The sequence below is a fragment of the Crassostrea angulata genome, unplaced genomic scaffold, assembly GCF_025612915.1.
Source record: "Crassostrea angulata isolate pt1a10 unplaced genomic scaffold, ASM2561291v2 HiC_scaffold_118, whole genome shotgun sequence".
Taxonomy (NCBI): domain Eukaryota; kingdom Metazoa; phylum Mollusca; class Bivalvia; order Ostreida; family Ostreidae; genus Magallana; species Magallana angulata.
Genome location: NW_026441673.1, coordinates 421,602 through 434,865, shown reverse-complemented (window position 1 = coordinate 434,865; position 13,264 = coordinate 421,602). Strand labels below are relative to the sequence as shown.

The following is a 13,264-nucleotide window of genomic DNA, read 5'->3' as shown; positions in this document are numbered from 1 at the left end:
CTCTTTAGAGACCTGTGTTTTTGTATCATTCCTTTGGACATTTGATTTTGAACACTGTTCGTCATTACAAGATGTCATTGAGACACGGAATCGATGGCTAAAAAGATTGATCAATCATTGCTTCCAATTAGCACACTCATCATCATCATTATACATGTAACAGTTTTTTGTTTTTTTAAAAAAGGCATTGTTGAAATGATTAAGAAATGAAAAACAGATCGAATTTAACGCTTAAGAAAAACGCTAGATTTATATTTACAAAGTTTGAAAAAAAACCGCATATAATAATAGTAGATGATAGTATAGTATAAATATAGTATATATAGTTTAGTATAGGTAAACAAATAGTGCCACCTGTTAAGTAAAAGGTTATACTTAATATTCCGACAAGGTATGTAGAATTAAAAAAGTGATTTTGTGTCAGTTGCACTAAAAAGGGGTACTCATGAATACCATCGGTAGATATATTGGATGGGCGCTGCAATATGTTAAAAGTCGGGGTTTAAAAATGCTGAATGATTGCATTTTATTTGCTTTGTTTTTATGTTGAAATTTGTTTAAAATTTGTTAATGACGATGCTCAACATCATTCCAATATCTGACATGTAGTCTTAAGTATTCTTCTCATGTTGTACTTACTTCGGCTATATTTTGCACAAGCTTCACCGTGGAATCCGGGTGCACATGCTCCAAGACATTTCCCTGTGTTATAGTTACAATGTCGACAAGAAAGCGGGCAAGGTATGGAACATTTGACCCCAAAGAATCCGAGAGGACATCCTTAATGAAGAAGGATTTAAAGTTATGATGAATAATGCTTTGACAATAAACAAGTTTTGATTTAAGCAAATGAATTTAAAATTTATTGTTAACAGAAAGGCCGTTGATTTACTTATTTCTTCCTACCTTGTTACTTTTAAAAGCCGGTTTCTTTTGTGAATTGAAAATCTGTGAATTCTTTGAGACTATCTCTAATACTTTATTCAAATAATGGACCTAAAATTTGGGCTTTAACACCGAGAAACCGGAAGAAGTACTGTCTTATGTTTTTGCATTATTAACATCACTGGTTTTTTTTCTAAATCACGCTTCGCTAATTAACAATCTATGAAAATTTCTTTACAAAATCCGGAAATCATCTGAGGTTTTTTTTTTTTACAGTCTTGCGCATGCGCATTACATTCACGCTAAATCATGGGAGGCTCTTTAGTTTATGTTTCCACAATATCATATTTGCATTGATAAACTCAAAAACGAAATAACAAATAATTGAATGAAGATAAAATGTATTTACATGCAGCCTCATAATTGTTTGTTATGAATAATTTAACTGTTATTTTCAATGCAGCTTCATTAATTTTTCTCAAAATTCGTTTTGGAGCAATTCTTCAAATTGTCGCTACATAACGGGTATATGGGAGCAGAGACATAAATAACTTGTTATGTCTCTGATCGGAGGCTTTTTAAATGTGGTGAAGATCTGTCCCAAGACACAATTATATTTTCTAACTAAGCAGAGTGTAGTGAAATTGATAGCTTTATTGTAGACCTAAAGCTTGGTTAAGTAAATGTAAAAAAAAAAGTATAAACGTTGAGTCGATGTATCTGTCCCAAGACACAATTTGATTTTCTAACTAAGCAGAGTGTAGTGAAATTGACAGCTTTATTGTAGACCTACGCTTGGTTAAGTAAATGTAAAAAAAAATATATACGTTGTGTCGATGTATCTATTTCGTAAATGTCCGATATCATATGTAATGTCAACCCGTGCACGCACAAGTCAAAGTCTAGTTTTGACTGACAAAAAGAGCATCAGCTAAAAACTTAGGGTCTATTGATTGAAACAATGCTCTATTACAAATGGAAAGTAAAAGTCTCAAAATTGTTCTTGAGTAACAACATTGAAGCATATTTATTTTGAATTGATCTATGTTTTTGGGAGTTGATTTTAATCAACTCTACTATGCAGTTACTTTGGCAAACCGAAAGTGAAACAGTGTTTGGACTTAAGCACAAATCATCACCGCTGACAAAGTTTAGTTCTTGAAAATAATCGATAAATTTGATGTAATGTGCGATGAAGCATTGTTTTTCGAGGAAACCTATTTATAGATACCTTGAAAATAGTCAGATTTTAAATGTACGAATAATTTTTTTGCAGAGTTATGTATTCCTACGCTGAGTCCAATATAGTCTTCTTCAATCAGACACTCGGCTGTCTCCGTAAATCTCCGACCAGCAGAGAGTCTCTCTTTGATTGTCGGAGATTATCGGAGACAGCCGAGTCAGCTGGTTAAACAACACTAGAGTTAAATATTGCTTGGATCCATACAATAAAAAATCAGTCATTAAAATCAACTCCCGTCAGTACATCAGAACTTTGATTACCAATTACTACTACTTCACACAGATCAAGGTGAGCTGTTGTAGAATAACCTGGTCTTTTGTTGTCATTTCCTTCTCTTGTGTTGTAATATATCACGAAACGGCCTTGTACTTCACACGTTATACTTTTGAAATTAGATATAGTAGATATGCTATTTCCTGAATCATGAAAACATAAATGACCATCCTCTTTGTTGGTTGTATTGGACACGTATACAGAAAACCCCAACAATCTGCTAGCAAAAACACTGTTAGCTGTAAGGTTTAAAAAAAAACAGCACAAGTAAATTACATATATTGAGAATAACATCAGGTTTTTGTTGCAATTTAGATAGTTGAAATGTTAGCATATCTTTGAAAACTAGTCCATTCTTTAAACAAGAGGCCCAATGGACCACATCGCTCATCTGTGCAACACTGGCTTTATATGGGCGCTCAAAGAATATTGTGCCATGTGGCCTCTCGGTAGATTAACCAAAAATGAATATCCGAATTTTCACTAATTGTTGCATATACCTAATCTTTGACATTTTTTACCTTTATGGAATACCCTTTTGTACCGAAAAACATCATATGCAATATAAATAACTTAATTTTCAATTGGTGTTCACGATTAACTTCCAGTTCTCTTTATTTTAGCCCCCCCCCCCCATCACTTCATAAAACGATTAAAATAAATGAGAGCATGAGGATACATTTTCTCTCTCCACTACTTGCTACTTATTATATTTCAAAACATTATATATGTGAAAGAGGAAAATCGTACCTCAATGCATCAGAATGAATGCGCTCAATTCCTCAAATTTAAAACATTGTACAATGTAATTGGCCTTCTCCGTTATAGACAATTGCGATTTAGAAGGCATGAAATCATTTCATATAACCTTTCATATCCTTACTCACTTGATTGAAGAAAATAAACTGAACTGAAAATGTTGTCATATATGTTAAAGAGCTATAAATCAAATTAATGTATTGGCAGGCACGTCGCTCTTTTGTACTAAGGCCCATCCATTATTTTCATCTTTATTAAATATCAACAAATGTGTACAAACAAAGATGATTTTCCATTGCAATAATTTTTTAAGAACACCGATAATGCTTTTATCCTCATAACAATAATGTGTCAGGCCTATGCAAACGGTTTAAAAGGCATTGTTTTCATTTACTTGTGTTCGAAAAACTATCAAATTTTTTTGTCGATTTTATGCAATTCATCGTTGAAGAAGGGGCACCAGAAAGTCATTAAAACATACATGTATCGTCCTTTTAGCAAGATCAACCAAAATTTCAGTGTAAATCGTAGAATCATAAGCAAGATACATAGCTTGGTTTAAGTCATGTTTTTTGTTCACATGAGTTTACTACATTCAACTTAAGAACTTTAAACTTGGTATTTCCTATTCAGCATAGCTGCATTTGAAATATAAACAAACTAGAGGATGACCTCAGCTTTGTGTACAAACATATAGTAGCATTGTGCGCAAAGCTCTGTATCTTACTTATAACTCGAAGCTTGACTCTCAAGTTAGTAAAATTATAGGAATTTGTAAACAATTAAAACAAGAGAAAACTGCACTAAAAACAAAGAGAAAACTCAATTTATTTTTCATGATATATGTACTTTAGTTATATACTTCTAGCAGCGAGAATAATATCCGTTTTGATTGAAATTGCTGAACATCTTAATAGAACATGTTGCATTAATCAACTATTACGTAGAGATAATACCGAATTACACGCACCACCATAATTTTACCCCCAGGGTGGCCCCACCCTATCCCCTAAAATCATGGTTTGAAAAAAACTAGAATGAATCAACACTACCTGAGGATGCTTCCACACAAGTTACAGCTTTTCTTGCCAATTGGTTTTTGAGAAGAATTTTTTTTTAAGATTTCGCTATGTATTCCTATGTAAAATTCGACCCACCCATTGTGACCGCACCCTACCTCCGGGATCATGGTTTGAACAAATTTGAATCTACACTGAGGATGCCTCCAAACAAGTAACATATTTTCTGGCCCTAACTGGTTTTTGTTGAGAAGATTTGTCTCTATGTATCCCTATATAAAAATTTCGACCCCCTATTGTGGCCCCACCTTACCCCCGAGGATCGTGATTTAAAAAAAAATGAATCTACACAACCTGAAGATGCTTCCACAGTTCCAGCTTTTCTGCCTAACTGGTTTTTGAAAAGAAGATTTTAATGATTTTTCTCTATACATGTGTATCTATAAATTTAATTCCCCATTGGGGCTCTACCGTACCCCCGGGGATCATGCTTAAATCTACACTCCTTGAGGATGGTTCCACACAAGTTAGAGCTTTTTTGGCTGATTGATTTTTGAGAAGAATATTTTTAAAGATATTTCTCTGTATATTTCACCTCAGGTGAGATAACAATTATTTATGTCTGTCCTAAATGTACATACACATCAGCAAAATTAATCTCCGTTTAGACTGAATAGACGAGAAAATACTTAAAACTAGCCTAAAACACATTGCAGTAATCAACTATTACGCAAAAACCATACCGTATTACCATTAGAATTAGTATTTTAGTTGTTAAAGTACCATACCTGTTATTGCATCTTATTTTCCGCAAGTAACAGTCAGCTGTCTTAGTTTCCGATATCTATTTTTGATTGTTACGTAAAAATTACAAAATAGAGGCAATAGTTCCCCTAAGTTGCAAACCGTAATTCATAAAAAAAGAAACAAAAATGAAAACAAGCTAAAACAACCGTCAAAGGTGAAAATATCAACGCATTTGAATATTTATTCTCAATTTACTTCACAAAATCGGCATTAATGTATCTTGCACGTTTCTAATATTTCTTTCGCACGCAAACTGTTCCACAACAACCAAATTTATCTTTGTCAGATTGACCCATTTCATATACGTTCAAAATTGGAGGGTTTTGAGATATGAAATACCGAACCCGAAGTTTAACTGATTGACCCTCATTCTCTCTCTATCTTATTATCATTTCCGTAAATTACTCAAATTAGCCCTTAATTTTTGCAATTTATATTCTCCTTCCCATAAGGATAATTTATGCTACACTACGTTGAATTCGACTCAGTAGTTCTTTAGAAGAAGATTTTTAAAAATGCACACCCCCTTTTTCTACAGTTTCAAGGTTTTCTCAGCTTTGAATAAAGATAGGTCTTTCATTTCTGCAATTTATTTTTGCCTTACCATAAGAATACTTTGTGCTAAATTTGGTTGAAATTGGATAAGCGGTTTTAGAGAAGAAGTTTAATATGCGAAAAATTTACAGGCGGACAGACAGACAGACAGACGGACGGACGACGGACAAACTGTGATCAGAAAAGCTCACTTACGCTTTCAGCTCAGGTGAGCTAAAAATCAAAACAAATTGATTTGATTTTGTTAAAGGCATTTCATCCATCAAAATATGCACTGTATCTTACCAAATGGTGCATTATCAGTTCGATAAGTTATCCATATATATGCTATACTCTTAATGTCTTCGAGGTCTACCATCCATGTGACATCAGTTGGAGATGCCTCAGATGTACAACTGTCACCAACTAACGATAAGTTTCCATCTACCGCCTTGTCGGAGGAATATTTCTCAGAGGACTGCCATGTTGGCTTTTTCTTGGCAAGGCTCACTACAATGAATAGAATTACTTTAAAGGCTAAACACACAATCGACCCGTATGTTGGTTTAGATTAATCATTTGCTCGTTATATAAACGATTGCAAATATCTTTCCTTATATGAAGCTATAGAATAGTGAAAACGTTCAAATCTTTGCAAATAGTTAAAGGATGTAACAATGGATACCCTATCGTTAGACAGTCGCTTTACTGTAATTCACGGGCATTAACTTCTAAATAATATGCCTATTTCAAACGTAAATGTCAGTATTAAAAAGTAATGTTATCTTAAAAAAATATCCCGATAATAACTTTGGTGGTACGTGATCGAATCTTATGCATTAAAGCTTCTTGGCCTTAACAGGATTTCATTACGTAATCAACCAAAGTTATTCCCGTAAACGTTTAACACCATGCTTTATTTATTTGACAACAGTCCATTATGCTATCATTCCAAGATAAAAAAAAAACCTTTATGTTTAAACGTTTTAATTTAAAACCATATGATGAGCAACAGCTTGCGGTAAATAACGCACGAAGGAATTCAGTTATGTCTGGAAGAATGGACTTTAATTGATAATATTGTTAAATTTATATCATTTCTTAAAATTTCATGATGACTGCTGCCGTGACATGGAATGTATTAGAAAATATTAAGATTCTATAGATACGAGAGTTGTTAGAAACTTCGCGGAAAAGTGATTTACGGCAAAATTACTGTGTACTTTGTAGGATCTTTTATTTTTTGACTACCAATTGAAAATAAGTATTTAAAAAATCATATGATTTTGAAATTATTTTCCACAAATGCAGCGATTTTTGTTTTGCATTGATTGGATCTTAGGAGCACGCTTCATATTTCCACGAAATCAAGTGACGTCAAACTACTGAGGGCAAATTAAACTTTTTTTCAGTTTAACTCTTTTTCAAAGTAAACACCTTTTTAGTTCACACACTTTTCATGCCATTAACACATTTTTAAAACGCATGCTCGCGCTATTATTTGTCAAATTTTTGTATAATGTCTTTTGTGTCAGATCATTGATCATTTAGGTCCGAATATCTCTGTTCACACAGTTTCGACTTAAGATAAGGAAATTAAGCGAAATCCATAGGTTTTTTTTTTGGGGGGGGGGTACTGCAATAGCTCAAGATATCAGTATTTTCATTTTCAAATCTTCAATTCCAATTGTGTTTCCAGCTGTAAACCTTTGTTATATATAAAAAGCAATATTTAAGAATCCTTTGGTTTTATTTAATGATTGCTCCAAAGTGTCCAGTTACGTCAACGTTTTTGACTAATTTCTTTAGGCGCTAGTCGTTCATTTTTGGCGATAAAAAGGGCAAAAAAGATCTTAAATTTGATTGAAACATTAAAAAAATAACCTTCATAACTTATTGTGGTCTAATATGAAATATTGTTTATTTTTATACGCTTAAACTGTATATTTTTTTAATAAGGTAAAATGCGTACACAATATAAAACAATTAAAAAATGACATGCTCCGTAAAGCATCTCTTATCCTAATAACTAATCTGTATATTTTTTAAAGGTCATTTTAAATGTACAAATTTTTCCGTATTTTTTTTAAAAACAAGACTACATCAATTTAAAAAAATGCCAAATGAATCAATAAAAGATAATTGTTCTTATCCCCATGTGGAAAAGTTTACTTATCTAAATAAATACAATGCATTTTCTTTGAGTTTAATAATTCAACTTCACTTTTTAGTTGTAGTAGTGTAAAAACCTGGCTACAAAGATTTTACACCGTAAAATAATTTATATCAGAGGACTATCATAAAGTATACATTACAATTCAATTTGTTAATGCGTTGGGTTTCAATTATCAATTTAAACAAAATGCAATAGAAACAAAAATATGGACATTATTTTCTTATCAATATCATAAAAAACGCATGGAAAGACTTGCAACAAACATGGATTCTAAAAAAAAAAGGATTCATACTTTACATAAGGAGAAAAAACTTACTTCCCCTCCCTTGAGGAACTATACAACTCCAGAGAAACAAAACAAATATCGTGTACAGCATGGTGTTTGTCTTTCTCAAGCTTATGAACTTTTCTAAAACTAAACTATCTTTTAAGTGTTCCGAATGCCAGACTTATTGATCACAACTCTGCAGAACATGTCAATATTTGTTAAATATCACCTAAGCAATTATGTTGTTTTAGTGTTTTACAACTTGTTTTGATTTAAATTCAACTTACTTAAAAAATAAAAAAAAAACACATGTTGATAAACTGTCGTTAAAAGGGGCAATAAAGTGCAAATACTTCACATTGCCTTGTGCTGTATAGAAGAAACAAGACTGCATCAATTTAAAAAAAATGCCAAAATAAATCAATAAAAGATAATTGTTCTTATCCCCATGTGGAAAAGTTTACTTATCTAAATAAATACAATTTACTTTCTCTCACTGCAATATAACACGTAATATGTTTATGACTACCTTTATTTATGAAGGTATGTCTGTCTTTAATTTTTTAAAATGAATTATTCAATAGTCTGTTTGCTACTGTGTACTAAACGGTACGCATACTGACCAGACATTTACCGATCTTATTTTGCAAAATAAGAAAATTATTCCTTTGATGAAATGAAATATGTTTTTTTTTTATTTACGATAGCACCTTGTTTTGAAATTAAGGATATATTTTTAAGAAAATATTAATTTGAAGTTAATAGACAAATTTATTAGTTATGTACTTTTTTTAATTGTAGGGATGCTTATTGGTTGTTTATGCTGTTAAAAACCCGTTTGTATGTTTGTTGGCTTTTTCACAGTATCATGGATAAACTGTAAATGATCGCTTTTAATATAAGGTATAAGTTGCGTTATTGCTCTTGTATGGCTGAGGGATAACCGTTTTGGCTGTAGGAGGCCGTTTATTGTGTCAAAAGTACAGCAGCTTCATGCCAAATTTATTGTTTTATTTAATTGAAATGTGATGTAATTAAAAGAATAACACAAACATTTAAAAAAACATATATAATCTACGACACTGTTTGTGTCTCCAATAATATATTTTTTTTTTCTAGTTGTGTTTTTCTCAACATATGTTTCAATTTGAGAATACAACTTGATGGCTTTTTATCTCATTATAAGTGCACACCGTCTATATAAATGTGCTTTATTTCTTTATGTTAATAGTTATATGTCTCAACATAATTTTTTTAACTTTAAATCACCATTGAATTAATGCAAATTTTGTCTGTCGTTGATTAAACTAAGGCAGTTAATTTAGTGTATGGACTGAATATATAAAAATTGAAAATTTGAAAAATGCTTCAGGAACTACAAAATACTAAAAACTAATAAATGTTATAAAAATTATATATATTTGCGAAATTACAGAAATCAAAAATTTTGACGATTAAGGAAATGTTTTAAAAAAGACAAAAATAAATCTGTTCACTTAATAACGTTTCTGAAATAATAAACCTGTCAAGTATATGACTCCGATCATGAAGGTTGTACAGAGATAAAACATGATAAACGATGTGCATTAGGGTGCGACACAAATAAACAGGTAAATTAACGAAGTTACTGCTTCAGACACGTGCGTATTTGGATTATGCATACACATGGTACACAGGTCTTGTGAACTAAGAGGGGTTTCACACCTCTAGACTGTTGACTGAGTTTATGTATAATAAACTACTCCTGTATAACCAGATAAAGCAAAAAAAAAAAAAAAAAACACTGTGCAAAATCAGGCGTTTATAAGCTAACAAATGTGTATAGTCCGTCAAGCAGTTTTAACGAATCAAGAAACTATCAATAAGTAAATAGTGTTAAAAATAAGTGCACTGTATTGTTATTTATTTAGTCACTAAGAAAATGACAAAAGTTACAATTCACTTATCAAAGTCTTATTTTGCTTAGTGTAATCAAACTGTTATTCCCGAAATAAATTGCGTTGATCATTAATTTGGTGGTAATTTCTAAATTAAAATTTTGACAAGGAATGTAAAACAGGAGTATCAGATCCCCCGTGACATTCTACAAAGTATGTAAAAAATATTAGTAAAAATGTCATGGAAAAATTATCTGAAAGAATGACAATATTAACAAGATAAACGACAATATGTCTCCTATAACAATATTGCTTTGATTGATCGCTATTTTTTCTTCATCGCCTTTAAATTTTCATGCGAAGTATGGTATACAATTGACTGAATTCAGAAAGCAAACAATTTTCCAAATTTGGCGTTTTCGCGGGATTAAAAATATGGTTTTGAACAATATATTATGTCATCCAGGGTTGATGATAAAGAAATACAGAGATAAAAATAGATAAAATGATGCAATACAACGAACTGTTTACATACGAGTTTGTGGTTTTTCATTTAGCGGCATTGACCGCGTGACGTCACAGTTAATCTCGAAACAAGTCGGCTTCATCAAAAAATCCTTTAAGTGTGAAATCGAGTCTCCTCAAAATATCTCGAAAAGTACGTATGCGATCGCAGTCAGATATTCAGGAAGATAGTTTTTCACATAGATATCCGTAATAAAAAAAAATGACAGGCACTACACATACCCTTTAAGCGTTGTCAAATTAATTTTTCGGGCAAAAGAACAGAATTAAATCGATATTGTGTCTTTATCACTAGAACCTGTCAGTATATTATATCGAAAACAATGACAGGGGAAAGCCTGGCCGAGAAATGAAAGCAAATTTACATACCTTTTATTTGATTAAGCTAACATCTCTCCCAGTATTCTTATGTTTAATTCTCTATAAATCACATCACATTACTTTATTAGATTGCTTAGATAAGTTATATTTTGAGTATGTTTACAATGCTTTCCAATCAAATTCACATGACATTCAACCTATAGTCATGACGTCATCAATGTGTTAATCTACGTTATACTCAATACTAAAACTAATTTTCTGAACACAAAATTGTCTTCAGTATATTATATTTGTTTTTGGTTTACGTTTTGTTGCTTAGATATTTGAATATGTACATATTAACTAAGATGTGTGATTTTACGGAGTTGCATGTTACTCTAGATTCCATATGCTTCCTTAACATCCCTTGCGCTGAAAAATAATTAGCGTAGTGCATTTACCCTCTACCCCTCTCATGAGACAACAGTCCATCGGAGGTAAACTTCCAGTATATGTGATGTCGGAACCCATTTTGAGCTTTGTTGACTAAGACAATGCAAATAGTGCCGTGTGAAAGTGCTTAAGACACAATATGACGTGATCAATGCAGGGTTTGAACCAGCAACGCCCGTCTTTGGCTGAAACCTGTTATCATTTGGTTTTGTCATTACAGAGTAAATAACAATGATAAGCTGACGATGAAACAAACCAAAACCGACTATTGTTATCTATACTACTATATTAAAATAATTGACTCGAAATTTTGGGCTGTAATATCAATAAATTGGAATAGTACTATCTTTATACATTTTAAACATCATTGGTACTTGAAGATTACCAATTTGATTTTATTTTTTCTCAGTGAAGCTTCGCTAATTAATAATAAACAACAATTTTTTTTAAAAATCCGGAAGTCATCTGCTTTTTGGTTTTTTTTAAATTTTATAATCTTGTGCATGCGCATTACATTCACGCTAAACACGAGAGGCGATTTAGTTTATGTCTCCAGATTTGCATTGATAAACTCAGACACAGTATTACAAATACGTGACAATTTTCATTGAAAATTTGTTATATATTCTGATCATCAAAAGTAATACGGGAGATAACTCTAACTCTAACTCATGGCATTTAATATGAAAAGTCCCGAGAGTTCCGAATGTCAAATTGGTGTGTAAATTGGAAGCGAGTAAAAAAAGTTGGTCAACAAGTGTTGCATTCTTCATTTATATGAATTAAATTGTAGATGAAAACTATTTACAGCCTCAACATGGTTTGTTATGAATATTTTGACTGTTATCAAAGACCTTATATAAGTATATTTTCAACAACACAAGTGTTTATGAACGGATTTATTAAGTTGGCAGGTAATGACCACGGTGGTCAAAAATTGTTACAACAATGGGGGAGCCGACAACATGGCATAACCCTACATCAACATTTTATACCCTCCCTGCTGAGAAAAGTAGCACGCTGGGTTGACCGCAATCGTGCTACGGACACAATTCAACACAAAATTGGATAATATATTTGTATTACATAATTTAGATTTTTTTTACTCAAATGTCTTATTAGTCCACATAATATATCTATATACATCAATATCAACCACAACAAACTCACTACATGCTAAAATCAGTTGGATGGTTAAATTGAAGGTGACAATTACGCCCTCTCGACCACTGTGACTTAAGCAGTAACCCAAAGGGAGCTGTCCAGGTCACCATCATCGGACCATTTACCCAGCTATCTGCTGAAAAGAGAAAGCAAAAACCAAACGGCAGCAAACTTTTTCATAACATTAACTCAATAAACTCAAGGTTCATGTCGTATGTCCTTAAAATTTGTAAAAAAAAGAATACATACCACAATACATGTAAAACAAGGGTTGGGTTGGGCGGGTATTTAGAAATTATAAAAATATTTTGGGCTCCTTAAATAACCAACCTTTCCTTTCCGCTGCTGTATGAAAAAAGGGAGATAATCGGGAAATAAAGTGCCTAAATGTCAAACCCTATGCGATCGGATAATAAAATCCCGGATACATTATGTAGACATAAAATTAAGATGATTATTGCGGAGGGGAACTTTGATAACGGCGCATATTACGAGACAATCTCAAGTATGCGCTATTATTTTCAATGAAGCTTTATTAATTTTCTCAAAAATCGTATCGAAATGATTCTGCAATATTTTGCTACATGTACATAACGGGTATTATGAAATGCATTTTAACTGTGGTGAAAGTCTGTCCCGAGACACAGCTTATTCTAAGCAGTATGTGGGGATTGATGTAAATTTCAACATATTACGGTGTGTCGATGTATCTATTTCGTAAATGTCCGATAACAAAAGCAATGTGAACCCGGGCACACACGGGTCAAAGTCTAGTATCATTAATAACAATTTGATAGCATGTCTGCTTAGAACTAGCATTAAGCGATAGTCTTTTAGCTCTCTGATTTTTTTGAAGAAATTATTAAAATAAAAAGTAATAAATTAATTGATTTCTATTTATCCATATTTTCTTTCCTTTCAAACGATATCTTCATACCAAATGGGTTTTTCCCGATGACTCTTATCATAAAAATCTCTTAT

The 13,264-nt window shown here is 32.1% G+C and overlaps 1 protein-coding gene across 1 annotated transcript; it reads right to left on the bottom strand.

Annotated features, from left to right (window-relative positions):
- Window positions 1–586: 586 nt before the first annotated feature.
- LOC128169326 (uncharacterized) lies at window positions 587–12,772 on the bottom strand. The gene is made up of 4 exons (XM_052835488.1): window positions 12,290–12,772; window positions 5,827–6,030; window positions 2,389–2,640; window positions 587–780 (listed from the first exon to the last, which is right to left on the bottom strand). Coding segments are annotated over exons 1-4 (651 nt in total). The 5' UTR covers window positions 12,291–12,772.
- Between the last annotated feature and the right edge of the window lie 492 nt (window positions 12,773–13,264).

Excerpts from the sequence above, each read along its gene's own strand:
- LOC128169326 (XM_052835488.1), bottom strand. Across the intron at positions 2,641-5,826 it reads AACTGATAATGCACCATTTG|CTAACAGTGTTTTTGCTAGC; the intron begins GTAAGATACAGT and ends TAAACCTTACAG. Across the intron at positions 781-2,388 it reads GTGTGAAGTAGTAGTAATTG|GATGTCCTCTCGGATTCTTT; the intron begins GTAATCAAAGTT and ends TTCTTCATTAAG.